This window comes from Peromyscus leucopus, chromosome 9, assembly GCF_004664715.2.
Source record: "Peromyscus leucopus breed LL Stock chromosome 9, UCI_PerLeu_2.1, whole genome shotgun sequence".
In the NCBI taxonomy this organism is placed as follows: Eukaryota; Metazoa; Chordata; class Mammalia; order Rodentia; family Cricetidae; genus Peromyscus; species Peromyscus leucopus.
Window position 1 is genome coordinate 2950506 of NC_051070.1, and position 15752 is coordinate 2966257.

Genomic DNA, 15752 nt, shown 5'->3' on the forward strand with positions numbered 1-15752 from the left:
TTCAGCCGCCTCTGTGGTTCCGTGGTAGCACTGGGATACAAGCACTTGGGAAATACCACTGGTGGTGAGTGCGTAAAAAAAGAAAGAAAAAGGAAAGAACATGACCGCTCCCAGGTATGGTGGAGGAGGAAATTATTGTTGATAAAAGGGAGAGCATAGTCAGAGGCAGGGACATCTAGAAGAGTCCAGAGTAGACACCACCTTGAGCCATGCGAGGAGGGAGGGCGGAGCTTCTGACCAAGAGGGCCAGCTGGGCCAAGAGACTGGCATAGCCAACATGGCTGTACTATGTAGGGGCAGCTGGGGGAAGGGCAGTGCAGCCCTTGGGCTGGGGAAGTTTGGGGTAGAGGGCGGGGTACAGCAAAGAGGGCCATGTAACGTAGAGGCTGAGGGGTGCAGGGAGAACCTGGGGGCCAGTGTCCACTTTGATATGTTAGTGGGCACCTCAGTTGGCCATTTGTTTGGGATTTGAGGCTTTTGAGAAACACAAGGCTTTGACGGAGCTCAACACCTTTCCACACCAAGGAGTGTCACAGTTTTGCTAACTCACTGAGAAAAATACAAACCTGCTTCTCAGAACCACTTGCTCACTGACTGTGGGTGTCAGGTACCGTGGAATAGCATGTACCCTGGTAGAAATAAGTTTGTTTTTTAAGCAAAATTAATACAAAGTAGACAGTAATGATCAAATGTGAGAGGCTGATTTAGCTGAATTAACACACAGTTTCCAGGTTGCATAGCATGGGACGGGGTGGCGATCAGTTCTTACCGACCTGCCCAAATACCAATGAGGGTGAGAACTGAGACTCATTGTGTTTATTTTACAACGACGTGAGCGCATGCCTGTGTGACTATGAAATTATACAAGCTGTATTTTTATGCTTTCTCTTTTGGCTTCTTAATAAGCAGGGGAACCTGAAGAAATAGCGTGTTTGGTGTGCTGGACTGTCCACTAGAAAAGACTAGAAATGAAAGCAAGCTAGACATCCGGGTTCTTTGCAGCTGTTATGGTGCTTACTGTGCACATCTGGCTTTAATGGGAGCTACGATAAAGCCTGGGACGACTCATACCTTTTTATAAGCACTGGTGCAGAGTTCAGTCATACAAATGACAAATCTATGATGTATGTGTCATAAATATAACGAGAGTTAAATAGGCTTGATTAGACAGTATCGTCTGACAGGCTGATTGGTTTAAAATGATATTTTCTTTGGTTCTATAAACCGTGGGCATTGGACCTGTGATGAACATTAGCCTAAAAATGGAAAACATGAAATTCTAGAAGAACTAATAAAAACCGAGGTTTCGTGGGGAGCACGTGGGCCTGTGGCTCCGTTGGTAGAATGCTTGCCTGGCTGTGTACAACCCTGTGTTCAATCTTCCACACCATATAAACCAGGTGAGCCCGGTCCAGGATACATGAGCTGTCTCCAAAAAATAACAGTATAAAAAAATAAGACGGAGGCTGCCTTCCAGTTCCAGGGTTAGAGATGAGACAAATATGTTCACCTTATTAAATCCAAACCTACAAAGCAATCGGTAATTCAGACCATTGGCTGGACTCTCCGGTCCTTTCCACAGCCGTGAGATGAATGCTAGCCCCCATCAGCTCCATGCTGCCTCTCTTCTGCCTGCCATTCCCATCCCAGCATTCCAAGCTGCGAACCTTAAACTTGACCCATCCTGGCACCATGATGAACCAACGGCTCTGGCTAAAAATCGCTTGTGATGATTGGTATAAATAAGCTGTAGACAGTGTTTCTTTCCAAGTCCAAGAGCTCTGCCCAAAGCAGATGACTGTGCAAACTTCTATAGGAAGAAATTGCCAAGAGGAGGAGGAAAGGGTCCCACCACACACCATCCCTGGAGAACTTCAGGATGTTTAGTTGGAGTTGAAATCATGCTCCATGTCTCCACATTGTCAGTATTTGTTCATCAGAAAGGAAAGAAATTTCTAAATTCTGCTTCTAAAAGGAGAGCTAATAAACAAGAGCTCAGAGCTTGTGAGAGTCTAACATTGTCAATTTCTATACTTTTAAAAAAATGTATCATATGTATCTGAGTGTTTTGTCTATGTGTATATATGTGTATCACACGTATGCAGTGCCCACAAGAAGGTATCAGAATCCCTGGAGCTGGAGTTACACAGTTGTGAGTGCTGAGAACCAAGCCTGGGTCCTTTACAAATGCAGTCAGTGCTCTTAACTGCTGGGCCATCTCTCAGCCCGGCTATTGTACCTTTTTAGTTTTTGCATGTAAACATGATTTGGGGGAAACAGCCCCTTAAGGAACTTGGCAGGGAGTCGTCACAGTCATGGACGTAGTGCTCAAGAATTGTGTCTTATAAATTCCACTGCAAGCAGTCTTTGGGCTGCACATTCCCCGAGGGATGCGATGACAGAGTCTCCATAATCTCTCCCGGCCCGCCCTTCCTCTTTGATCAGGATGTACTGATGGAGCTGCTGGAGCAGTGTGCAGATGGACTTTGGAAGGCCGAGCGTTACGAGCTGATTGCTGACATCTATAAGCTTATCATCCCCATCTATGAAAAGCGGCGGGATTTCGAGGTACCTCACTGTCTCTTCTGTTTGACATGCCCCAGCCCTCATGCAGAGAGAGCCAGCAGGCCTTGGTCCAGTGACCCCACATTACATCAAAGGTCACCATCTACAGATTATCAGATGTACCCATCCCAGGCCCTGTCTATGTAGACACCCCCCTGTTTTGAACTGCAAGGGTCCCATCCCACCGCTGAACTTTGGAAGAGTTTCCCTAAACAGCGTTGTATGATTTCCAGGGGCTCTTTCCTTAAAACTCTTCCTTGCTTCTCCTGCATGGGGGAACAGTGGCCCTTCCACCTTCCAGGGTTCTGAAGTTGGCCATTGCCCCAGCAAATCAAATGCAGTATGAAGAGCCTGCTTGACATCAGAGGATTTTCTCCACCCTCTCATGTCAGTTTGGAAATAGACCTACAATGAGTGCTCATAGCACCCGTTTTAGATAGGAAAGGCTGCAGTCCAGAAATCATCACTGTGAGTTATACAGTCAAATATATTCTTGGGACTGGAGCAATATAGACCAGTCCATAAAGTGTTTGCCTTAAAAGCCCTAGGACCTGAATTCAATACCCAGGACACATATAAAAAAGCCAGGTGTGGTGACTCATGCTTAGAATCCCAGAGCTGGAGAGACAAGTGAATGCCTAGGGGTCACTGGCCACCCAGCATACCCTGCTTGATGAGTTCTGAGCCAATGAAAGACCCTGTCTTTAAAAACAAAAGGTGGACAAGGCCTGAAGAACGCCACCCACTCTTGTCCTCTAACTTGTGCATGCATGCACACATGCACACGCACGCACACACAGGCACACAAACATGCACGCACACCCACATGCACACACGCACGCACGCACACACACATGCACACCTCCTGCCTCTTCACACACACAAACATACGGTGACTTTTTTTTCTACTCAAAGTTAAGGTATTTGCAGATACATTATCACATTTATTGTTTTAAATTTTATTCTGCTACTTGCAAATAGGAAGAAATGTGTTGTCTTCTGCTTTCCAGAGGCTCGCCCATCTGTATGACACGCTGCACCAAGCCTACAGCAAAGTGACGGAGGTCATGCACTCCGGCCGCAGACTCCTGGGGACCTACTTCCGGGTGGCCTTCTTCGGACAGGTGAGCCCCAGGCCGCTCTAGGCTGTTCTGAGCCCTTGTGTCTTCCTTCTATTAAAGTGATGTCCTGGGGATTTCCCATCCTGTAAATGCTGATGTGATGAATTTGTCTTATGTAGTTTGGTTCTTACCTTCCTCTGTAGTAAACTCTCTACTTTTTTTTTCTTTCTTCCTGTCTTTCCTTTATTACTTTCTTAAGGCAGCGGTAAGTTCTTCCTCCGTAAAGCATTCTTAGTGTCATCTCTCATTCTTCCATGTGATTTTCAAGTTTCAAGTCTTGTATGTATACTGTCTAGTCATTTCAAACTCCAAAAAGAAAATTAACATTGTATTCCATTTACAGAAATCATCAGTTCCCTTACACATCTATATTGCATGTTTTAAACCAAAATTAAGACCTCCTTCGTGCCTGTGTGTCTCAGTCTTTTAGATACTATCTGAGCAAGTATAGTTATCATTGTAATACCTGGGCAACCCTGCCAGAGGGGGGTTATTTAAACAAGTTTTAACCTTCAGGTTCTAACATTATTAAATGGAGTAGATTATCCATTTATTTAGGGTGTGTGATTTTTCTCTGAGCGCTTTATAACCTTCAATTTATTCTGTTATTGTCTTTTATAACTTTATAGCAATACCAGTTTACAGACAGTGAAACAGATGTGGAGGTAATTCCAGTAAATGCTTCTAAAGCAAGTAACGTTAGCCAAGTGCCCGCCTCTAAGTTCCCAGTGTGATGTGGATTTTTCATTTGTTTGTCTCATGTGAGCCTGTTTTTTTCCCCCACCTATATTGTTTTTTATACCATTTTATCTCCTCTTACTTTAGATAAGAAACTTTTTGAACATTAATTTCCAATATTAACCCCCAATCTGGACATTTTAATGTTCAACCTTTTTCACTTCCCATACAGTTTTAAACCTGTGGGCACATGTGATTGGTGCTACGCCAGTATCAGCTGGTTTTCATGGAAGCATTTCCTAATGCTGTGCCATTGACCTTCAGTGTTTTTCTCAGCAGTAAAGCACAGCCGAATTCGCTCAAACTTTGTCCTTGCTTGGCCTACTCCAGACCTGACGTATGACTGGTACGTCGTGCTGGCCATTTCTCCATGTGTCCGACCTCCTGGGAATGTGAAACAGGCTTGACCCCCATACATTCCACAGAGAGAGTGTTGTCTCGGACCCCGGCTCTTTCATTTCACACACTTAATGACTTGCATAAATTTGCACTTTTGTGTTTTCCTCTGTCTTTGCACCTTGACTCCAATTAGAACCCTTTCCTTCCTATTTGAATGGCCTGTTTCAATGGGGTTTAGTTTGGAATCATTTTTTCCCATTGCTTTTGGTGGTTGTTCCTGTTTCACAGTTACAGTCAGCCTTGGGCACACGCCGGGCACCTCTAATTGTGCTGTTGCTCATAGGGTTTCTTTGAAGATGAAGACGGGAAGGAGTATATCTACAAAGAACCAAAACTCACGCCTCTGTCGGAAATTTCTCAGAGACTCCTTAAGCTTTACTCAGATAAATTTGGTTCTGAAAATGTCAAAATGATACAGGATTCTGGCAAGGTATGACTACTGTCTGATAAGTGTCCTAGTGATTTTAAGTTTTGTGTGATTGGCTGTATGGCGTGTGTACTCACAAATGTGAAAAGCGAAGGGGGGTAAGGAGAGTTGCCCTTGAGTGGCAGGCGCGTTTTCTTCCCCTTGTAACTGCCTTCTGTGCTTCCCATGACGTGCTGAACATTGCGGAACTCTTCATTGCGTTGGTGAAGCATCTTCAGTTAGCTGGGATGGCGGCGCATGGCTGTATTCCCAGAACTCTGGAGCCTGAGGCAGGAGGATCGCAGTTTACACACCAGCCTAGGCTAAGTAGTGAGACCTTGTCTCCAAAAAAAAAAAACCCCAGAAACAAAAGTGTCCTCTTTTACCGCCTAATTGACTTAGGAAGGGCTCGGCTAGATTCTGCCCCAGGTGGCTCCAGGGTTCTGTCCCTCACTGAACCCTGGTGGGTGAGGCTCAGACATCACTGAGGAGTGAGACCTGCTTTCTTTAGAGTGGCTGTCCTCTTGAGTCTCATTAGGACCCTTCCCAAGCCTACACAGCTGTCCTGAGTGTTTGTGTATCCCACCCATTCAGAAGGTGTTCGGGAAGCTGGGTGTTCCTCCACTTCCCAAAGGTATCACTTGTTCTTCACATTTTAAAGATGCTCTGGTTTTAACTAAAGGGTGGAGTAGGGGGCTCTGCTGCCAGATGTGACAGATGTGATAGCCGCCTGGGCTCTCAGCAGTGGGGAGGCTTAGATAGGAAGGATGGGTTCAAGGCCAGCCGATGTACATAACCAGATCCTCCCTATCTTTAAAAAAACAAAAACAATCCCAGCACTCGGGAGGCAGAGGCAGGCAGATCTCAGAGTTCGAGGCCAGCTGGTCTGCATAGTGAGGTCCAGGACAGCCAGGACTGTTACACACAGAGAAACCCTGTCTCGATAAAACAAACACAAACAGAGAAACAAAAAACAATGTGTGCTTCGTCTCCCCAGCAGTGAAAAGCCCTGCATCTTTCTCAGGACACCGGTTTGAAGAAGTCTGTAACCTTTTTATTCCTGAGTCCTCTGCTGAAGTGCCCGGAGTCTAACGTCTGCTCCCTGAGAGCCCTCATGCCCTCCATTCTCATGCTCAGGTGACCAAGAAGCTATCAAAGGACAGAGAAAGCAGCAGGGACCAGCTGACTGCAGCTGGACCCTGGCCCAGGCAGAGGACAGGACATTCCCTCCTGTGTCCGCCGCCTCCCGGCCTCCTCACCCCTCTGTAGGCTGACCCTGCTTGGGCTGAACGTCTAGTAGACTATGGGATGTTTCCAGGCCAGTTTCTCTGGAGGTTGATCCTCTGTTAGCGAAAGGAACAGAGAAGAGAACTCAGTTGGCAGCCACAGCACTTGGGACCACTTGCTCTGCTGCTCTCCTCTCAAACCTAGGGTCCCAAGTTGATGGTGTTCTGTGGGCTTCTCTGGGATGTGCTAATTTCTGTTACCTCACCTGTGGAGTCTTGGGTTAGCACAGCACCGAGACCAGGGACACACCTCCACCAGCCAGTCTTCAGACACTCACTGAAACCTCTCACCTGCTCCTGTCTCCTCCTGAGGCCCTGTGGTTTAATACCTGGTGTCATTTTAAGCAAGTTTACCTAAGGGAAAGGAAGCAATGTGTTTTACTGGCAGTCGCAGGAAGACATGAATACCCACCTTCCGAACAGATCGAGCTGCTTGCCCAGATGGGCTTCTTCTGGGAACAGCCCTGTATATGCAGAAGCAGCTTCCACATTCAGCCTCTCCTCCAGGCTTCCAGTTCTTCTCCTTCCCCATTTACAGTGTGGCCCCATGGAGCCACTGAGTTAGAGAACCGTCCTCCTGGATCAGTGTCCTGTTCCTGCTGCCTGTCCACACATGGAGGCTAGGGAGGTACCCCCAGAACCAGGCAGGCAGCGCCTTCCTTACCGCCTTTGAATTGGTTTCACTAAAGAAAGTCGGCTTTAACTGATTCAAATGCAATTATATGATTGTCAGGCCAGCGAGAGGCTCAGTGGCTAGAGGAGCTTCCCCACAGGCCCGAGAGTTCAATTCCCAGATTCTGCAAGGTGGCTGGAGAGACCCAAATCCAGGGAGTTGATTCCTGACCTCTACATGTATGCACCATAGCACATGTGCCCCTGCAGACAGACAGACACACACACACACACACACACACACACACACACACACACACACGCACAAACAAATGCCTAAGAAGTACAGTTATGATTGTCCAAGTGGCTTGTTCCAAACCCAGGAAAGTTCTATGGATTTGGGGTTTCTTGTTTGTTTGTTTTGTTTTTTACCTTCTACACTGGCACTAACCTTTTCTACCTTTTTTAAGCGCCTCTGCAGAACCGTGAACTCATCTTTGCTTGCCCCAAGCACTCTGCAAGCCATGTCTTCTGTGGTCATTTTATGGCTCTACATTAAATACAATTAGAATGTGCAAAACTGATTTGCCTCGCCAATGTAAATCAGCTTTTGTCTCCCTGTGGAACATGCCTGTGTCATTTTCCATCATGTGTCAGACACCAGAGGACCACCAGTTCACAGTTTGGTTGCAAAAGCATTCATGTGCTGGGTTAAGCAGAAAGGAAACCTAGGGCTTAATTGTAAATTAGGTTAATCTGCCCTTGTACTAAATGAATCCATCTGTTGGCATCTCATTTGATCTGACGACCGATTACTAATATTTTAGGGCCTGACATTTGATCCTTATTCTCAAAATAAACTTCTTTTCTAGCTAAGTACACAAAAGTAGTTGGGGAAATCCAGACTAAGGCAGGAAGGGGGTGGACCTGAGCAAGTTTCCTCAAAGAACTCAGTGTCATGGAAAAGCCATAATGGGAAATTCTAGATTAATCAAGAGCAAAGAGACAAGCTTGGTAGTGGGGTACTTCCTCGATAAACCCATCACTTACGAAGCAGACACGGGAGGATCATGAGTTCAAAGCCACACTGGGCTACATGAGACTCTTCCGGAAGGAGAGGATGGAAGGGAGGAGAGAGGGAGTGGGGGACAGACAAACAGACACTTAAATGTGGAGTGTGGTGGTTGTTAGACTGTCTGGATACTTTTGAGGGAATTAGATGTCTTGAAGAGAATTGTTATTAAGTATCATAGTGCATTGTGTTTGTAGAGGAAAACTTTCTCATTTTCGGGAAATCTAGGTGGTGTGTCATGATGTGTACTGTTTACTTAGAAATGTGCATGTGGTGATGTGTGTATACATGTATGTGTGTGTGTTTATAAAAGTCTGATGGAAAGGTATATTGACACATGGGTGAAGATGTTGTGGAAACCCACGACTGTCGTGTATGGTAACCTGAAAAACAATTAAAAAACTGTCTCCACACATTTACATATATGTGTATACATATCTTCTTGAAACAAATACAGCAGATGGTAGCAGCGATGATCTTGGCGGTAGGTGTGTAGGTGTTCTTTTACTATTTTTTCCAACCTTCCTAACTTTTTCTCAATGTTCTCTAATTGAAAGTTTGGAAAATTTGTCTCCGACTGGGAAGAGCCCCCACGGAGAGTGCCTGACTTCAGTGTTGCTTATTGGTTTAAAGGTTAACCCGAAGGACCTGGATTCCAAGTTTGCTTACATCCAGGTGACCCACGTGACCCCGTTCTTCGATGAGAAGGAGTTACAAGAGAGGAAAACGGAGTTTGAGAGGTGCCACAACATCCGGCGCTTCATGTTTGAGATGCCTTTCACCCAGACAGGGAAGCGGCAGGGTGGCGTGGACGAGCAGTGCAAGCGGCTGACCATCCTGACAGGTGCGCCCCCCTCCCTCCCGCCAGGCGGAGGGCGGCCGTCACTGGAGGAAGGCACGGGGAGACGGCTCGGTGGCTAACAGCGCTCTCTGTTCTTCCCCACGGCCTGGGTTCCATTCCCAGCGTTCACTGGTGACTTACAAACATCTGTAACTCCAGTCCCAAGGGACCCCGGGGATTGGACACCCACTTCTGGCTTTCTTGGGCACCAGGCATGCATGAAGGTGCACAGACATACATGCAGACAAAAGACCACAACACATAAAAGTAAACCAATCCTAAAAAATAGTAAGTGAGCCCAGGGTAGGGGCCAGAGAAATGGCTGAGCAGTCGAGAGTGCTTACTGCTCTTCCCTAAGGCCCAGTTCCCAGCACCCACAGCAGGCCACCCACAGTTGGCTGTACCCCCTTCTGCAGGGTCTGACACCCTCTTCTGGCCTCCTCGGGCACAGACATGCTCATACACTCACCCATCGGCACACACACACACACACACACACACACGCATGCATGCACACCAAGTAAAAATTAAATTAAAAATAAACTCAAGACAACATAATACAGCAGATTTTTTTAATGGTTTCTGTGAGAGAAATGATAAGGGTTGTAAAACACAAACGCTTACGTGTATAAAATTTCCCCACCCCTCCTTTTAGGGAAATATGGAACACATAATCCACATTGCCCCCACAACCGTGAGCCCCTCTCTCTTAGCAGACTTGTGGTTTTTCTAATGCACACCTGAGTGGCAGATTCTTACCAAGGAGGAAAACTGTTTCTAGATGGCAGATCTTCTCGTGGTTACCAGTTTCAGTCTAATCTCCACACTGATAGCAACCTCACTGTGGAGTTCTTAAATCAGCATCTCTCAGAGTTCTTTCTGGAGCCACCAAGGTCAGCCACCCCTGGGAATTTGAGCTGCAGATTCCCAGGCTCAACCCAGCCCACACCCCTGAAATCTGCTGAATAAGAAACTAGAGAGGACACCCAAGCCCTGTGCCCAGCAAGCGCTCCAGGAGATTCTGGCGCATACTCAGAGCTCACTGCTGAGCTGGGTATTTATTTTTATCGTGAATCTTGTTGAGGTGGTGTGCTGATTGGATTCATAACAAGGTGTTCTCCCTGGGCACATATTCTTCCGGGTTACAGTTCACATTTGTTACAGAACTGTTTTAGATTAGATAAAGAATGTGGGCTTAACTCTCTATCACCAAATCAGAGGACAAAGAGTAACTGGCCGCACGGCCAGGCACAGCAGACACAGGCCCTGGTGGTTCTGAGAACAGCCACTCACCACACCTTTAGGGCTGAGAAAACACGTGCCTGGCCTGGGGCTCCTGCAAACCCGGCCACCACATCCCCTGTGTGAACGTGGGGAGATGGACAAACCTCCCTGTGCCTTCGTCTCCTTGTGAGAAATCCTATAAAGTGTAGACGGGGGGAAGGAGTGTGTTTGGGTGCCTGGATCTCACCTGCCATTGGACTCTTCACCTTAGGCTTGATGATGAGCAAAAGGGACCACGGTGTGACAGAGCACACCAAAACCAGGTGCACGGCTTGCCGTGAGAGACCAGGAAGGGTGGGAGGGATCGTAACCAGACAGTAAGGCACTGAAAGGGTGCGAGTGCATGGCAACCTTTAAAGAAACACTGCGCTTTCAGAGCCCTTGAGCTAGAGTTTTCCCTCCAGTTAGTAGCTTCTGCTCCCTCCACTGTGTCGCGGCAAGTGGAGAAGGAGCCCTGGCCTTCCCTGTCTTCTGTGATCAAATCATCTGAGAAAACCGCACAGCTGCCCCTGCCCCCAGCTTCCTGGGTGGAAGTTTCTAGACCTGCCTTTCCTTTCTTCCCAGTTACTGTGTTCCAGACCTCCCAGCTCTCACCCCCCACTCCACTCAGATTGGAGACACCTGCTGCCCATCTTCTGTTCACCCTACCGTGCAGTTGATACATGCGTTCTGTCTTCCTGAAGGGCCACACGTCAGGGCACCGGGCCATGTATAATTACCACATGTGGCTTGTTCCGGTGCATACCTGATTTTCACCTTCTGGGGCCACTTTGTTCTCTCATGTCGTCCTTGGGACAGTAATGCAAGCTTCGGTGAGGCCCCAAAATGAGGTCTGTGGCCTTGTGCCACTCACGTCTCAGCAAGAGAAGACAACAGTCAGCATGGGTGTTAGAGCATGCCACACATGCTGATAGATGCCAAGGAGGTTTTGTGGGGTTTGGGGGAGAGGAGAGGATGAGGTAAGGCTCATTGAGAATGTGACGTTTGAGTCAAGACATGAAGGAGATGAGGGGTGGCCAGAATGTCTGTGTCCGGGCACTCTGGAGATAAAGGGACTGGTGTGGCTGCAGCCGGGTTGTCTGAGGCAGAGGAGACAGGGTGAAACTAGCAAGAATACCAGGGCAGTGCCACCTGTGGGCCTGGCACAGACCTGGAGCTTCCTCTGAGTAGTACCGTTGTGCCTGCCTGTGAAGTGTGGTTCCCGTCTAAGAAGCGATGGTTGGTCAGGACTTAACCCTGAGTAGGACCAGTGAGAGTCATGGGCACCTCACACACCACCCTTGGAGTTGGCTTTCTGGAGTAGTAGTGCCTCCTCACCATGACTGTCCCAGACGCTGGGACACTGCCTGAGTTGTGATGCGTTTTCCTTACAGCTGAGAGTGGAATTCCTTGGTGTGGTGCACCAGTCAAATGCAAGGGTAGCTGTGGTCAGAACACCCCTCCCTGCAGAGTGCAGCAACGCTCAGTTCTTAGTTAAAGCAGCAGCCTCTGTGCAAAGAGGACTGAGCGGCCCTGCTGTCGCTGCTCACAAGCTGCTGCGTCCACAAGGACACAAAAGGAGCTCCAGACAGGATCCCCAGACTAACAGAAACATTCTGAGAGTAGAATGTGACCATGGGGAGCACCTCTGTTTCCTGCTTTGTCCGGTCACTGATGGCCCCATCTGATTAAACTGTCCCTAGTCATTTACTAGAGAACTCAACTTCTGTCATCTTTTGCTAATTAAAAAATAAAATAAGGGGGCCAGCCATGGTGGCACACGCATTAGATCCCGGCACTCATGAGGCAAAGGACAGCCAGGGCTAGGTGGTGAGTTCTAGGACAGCCAGGGCTAGGTGGTGAGAGCCTGTCACACAAAAACAAAAATAAAATAAGGGCCTGGAAGATAGTTCCGCAAGAAGTGTTTGTGTGCAGGCTTGCTGGCCTGAGTTAGACCCCTGGATCCCACAAGGAGGCAGGAGAGAACCGACTCTCTCTCAGGGGTTGTACCTCACCCTCCGTGTGTGCACAGAGGTCCACACATGCCGTGGCACAGGCACTTTCACACACACAATTAAAAAATAAACTTTGAAAGTCATGTGTAGCAAATGAAAATATTACAGGTGTGTGGCCAGATAAATCTTTCCTGCCTGCCAGTACCCGAATAACCAGTCAGAGGTTTAATATTAATTACATACTGTTTGGTCTATGGCTTCTTGCTAGCTCGGTCTCTCTTTCATCTTAAATTAGCCCATTTCTGTTAATCTGTGTATTGCCACATGGCCGCGGCATTACCAGTCTACTGGTGTCTCCCTGACTGAACCCTTCTTCTCCCTGTATCTTTGCTTGAATTTTCCATTTGGCTATAACCTGTCTTGCCATAGGCCAAAGCAGCTTCTTGGTTAACCAATGGCAGCAGCGCATATTCACAGCATACAGAAAGACCGTCCCATAGCACTGGTGTTCCTGCAAGAAGATAAAATGCTAAACACTTGAACTAGCCTAATATTTACACAAAAAAAATTTTGTTTATTTATTTTGTTCTCTATATATGAATACTTTGCCTGCTTGTGTCCATGTGCACCATGTGCATGCCTGGTGTCTAGGGAGGTCAGAAGAGGGTGCCAGATCCCCTGGAACTGAAATTACAGGTGGTTGTAAGCTGCCGGGTAGGTGCTGGGAACTGGAGCTTGGGTCACTTGCATGATCAACAAGTGCTCTTATCACGGAGCTGTCTCTCCAGCCCCACAGTTTTCCCATTGCCCATTGTCGTGCTGTGTGGTGTTGATATGGTCAGGTATTGTCTTTTAGTGGAAAACGTGAGGAATAGTAAATATTTTCATATTTCTTACCACTGGTAGTTTCAGAACACCTTGACCATTGGCACATTAGTTCTGTCATTTGTGGATTTCAGGTTTGTGAAATGCTTTGCTTGGGATGCTTTTGTTTGTTTTTCATTGATATCTTAGGTTTAGACAAATTTGTCACGTGACTCAAAGTTGTCCTCTGGAGGAAAGTTCTCAGAGATATACTCTGGCACTATTTTTTTGGACTTGAACTGCTGTATAATATCTCAAAACTGTTTAGTCTTTTTTGTGTGTGTTTTAGAAGCTGTCTAGAACCTACTCATTTGAATCTCACAACTTCCAAGGAGGGTTAGGACGCTATAGATTTAAAAACAAAAAGTAAGCAAAGAGTAATAAAAGAGCTTTTTTTCAAAGACACACTTTACCTGTTAAAGGGATAGGAAGGAACCAACTCTGTTTACCTTATGATGTGACCTGTCCTTACACACATCATTAAGGACTGGAGAGATGGCTCAGTGGTTAAGAGCACTGGCTGCTCTTGCAGAGGATCTGAGTTTGGTTCCCAGCACCCACATGGTAGCTCACAACACCTGTAACTCCAATTCCAGAGGATCTGATGCCTTCTTCTGGCCTCCGTGGGCAACACACACACACACACACACACACACACACACACCACTGAACAGATATACATGAAAGCAAAGCATTCATGCATATAAAATAGAATCTTAAGCATACAGTATTAAAAAGGAAGAGAGTGTCCCAGCTCCAAAGAGAATTAGCATGTGACATTGGCAAGTTCTGAGTTTCTTATCTTAGCTGTATGGTAGGCATGGTGATGACTTTCCCTCAGCATAGGAAAGACCATCCAGACTGTGGAGTAACCCAGCCCTGTTCCTCTGCAGCGATCCACTGCTTCCCCTATGTGAAGAAGCGGATCCCTGTCATGTACCAGCACCACACTGACCTGAACCCCATCGAGGTGGCCATTGACGAAATGAGCAAGAAGGTGGCCGAGCTCCGCCAGCTGTGCGCCTCGGCTGACGTGGACATGATTAAACTGCAGCTCAAGCTCCAGGGCAGTGTGAGCGTCCAGGTGAGCTGAAGAACCCTGTGGGCAGAGGGGCCCCTCAGCCTGTAAGCTGCACTCCCTCACCCCACCACGGCTTTCTTACCCGCCTGGTGAGCCTAGTTCCCTGCGTCCGCGGTGTCCTGTCTTCCGTTATCAGAGGGAGCGGCAGGCTTAACTGCCCCCAATCCTGCCTGCAAGATGGTGACTTCACTGAGCTGTCCGCTGGAGACAGCACACTCATCACAGCACACTGACTTTCCAGTGACTTGGAGAGTGTTGGGTCCCTGATTGACAGAACGCTCCTCAAGCCCAAGAAAGACGCTAGTAATAGGCTTTCATGGAAAACTGTGGGTTTCTAGTTCCCATGAAAATCGTGTCTGAAAAAGTACCTCGAGTTTCACTTTCTCCATGGTTTTTTTTTTTGTTTTGTTTTTGTTTTTTGTTAACAAAAAAAGGTCTTCATTTTAGGGCAACCCAATCGAGTTAATTTTACGGATAACATGTTTTTAAAGTCATTCATTTTTGAGAATTTCATATATGAGTACTGTATTTACATCATCTCCCCCTCCAACCCTTCCCGTGCCCTCATTCTTCCTCAAATTCATGATCTCTAATGTCTAAATTATTAAACACGCACGCACATGCACACGCATGCACACATGCACACACACGCACAGGCTGCTGAGTCCATTTAGTGTTGCCCGTGTGTACGTGTGTTTAGGCCTGACATGTTGGGATTGGATAACCTGTCAGGGTCTTGTCCCTGGAAAAGACTGATTCTTCCTCTCTCAGCCGTCTCGGTTGCCTGTAGCTCTTCATCTAGGGTGGAGCCTTGTGAGATTCCCTGTTCATTCTGACCTGTCAGTGTGTTACTCTTCGGGTCTTGTTTTAGGTGGTCATATTGTTGGGATTTTGACAGGGAAGTTTTGTTTTGTGGGATTTTGTTGTTCTTTCACAGACATACATAGCACTTGTGGTGACCCCTGTAATCTCAGCACTTGAGAGGCTGAGGTGGTACAATCAGCTAAGGCTAACCTGGGCTACGTAGCCAGTGCTAGGCAAGCCTGGGCTTCATACCTAGCACAAGTCTTAACGTCTCAGCTGAAAGAAAGAAATCTGGTCCTCTGTAAGATTCCTCCACTGTTCAATATTCACACTCAGACCCGCCGTCCAGCTGGACCTGTTCTGTATTTGGCAGAGGAGAGGGGTGAAGATACTTTTTCCCCAGCAGGATTCGGTGGTACATGCCTCTCTAATGCCAGCACAAGTGGCTGAGGCTCAGACACTTGCAGGGTCACCGCTGTGACTTTGAGGCCAGCCTGTACTATATGGTAAGACTCTGTCTCAAAAGAACAAAAACAGGGAAAAGGGCTATAGAGGTCTACCTAGCATGCAAGGAGGCCTGGATTTGATCCTTTGCTGCATAAACTGGCCATGTGAGGCCATGCCTAATAATCCAGCACCTGAAGGCCGAGGCAGGAGGATCAGAAATTCAAAGTTATCCTTAGTTTCATAACAAGTTTAAAGCTGCTTTGGGCTACCTGAGACCCTGTCTCAAAAAAAAAAAAAA

General features: G+C 47.2%; 1 protein-coding gene across 27 annotated transcripts in view; it reads left to right on the forward strand.

Annotated features, from left to right (window-relative positions):
- Dock9 (dedicator of cytokinesis 9) overlaps positions 1–15752 on the forward strand; it is a 269995-nt gene that overhangs the window by 247617 nt on the left and 6626 nt on the right. For 13 of the 27 annotated variants that reach the window (XM_037208305.1, XM_028868260.2, XM_028868248.2 and 10 more), the window contains 7 exons: positions 2446–2568; positions 3576–3689; positions 3886–3891; positions 4316–4351; positions 5107–5253; positions 8833–9043; positions 14016–14206. In XM_037208305.1, coding sequence (XP_037064200.1) covers positions 2446–2568; positions 3576–3689; positions 3886–3891; positions 4316–4351; positions 5107–5253; positions 8833–9043; positions 14016–14206 — 828 coding nt within the window. The remainder of the gene's footprint in view (positions 1–2445; positions 2569–3575; positions 3690–3885; positions 3892–4315; positions 4352–5106; positions 5254–8832; positions 9044–14015; positions 14207–15752) is intronic. The other 14 variants (XM_028868252.2, XM_028868244.1, XM_037208308.1 and 11 more) reach the window with 2 other exon arrangements.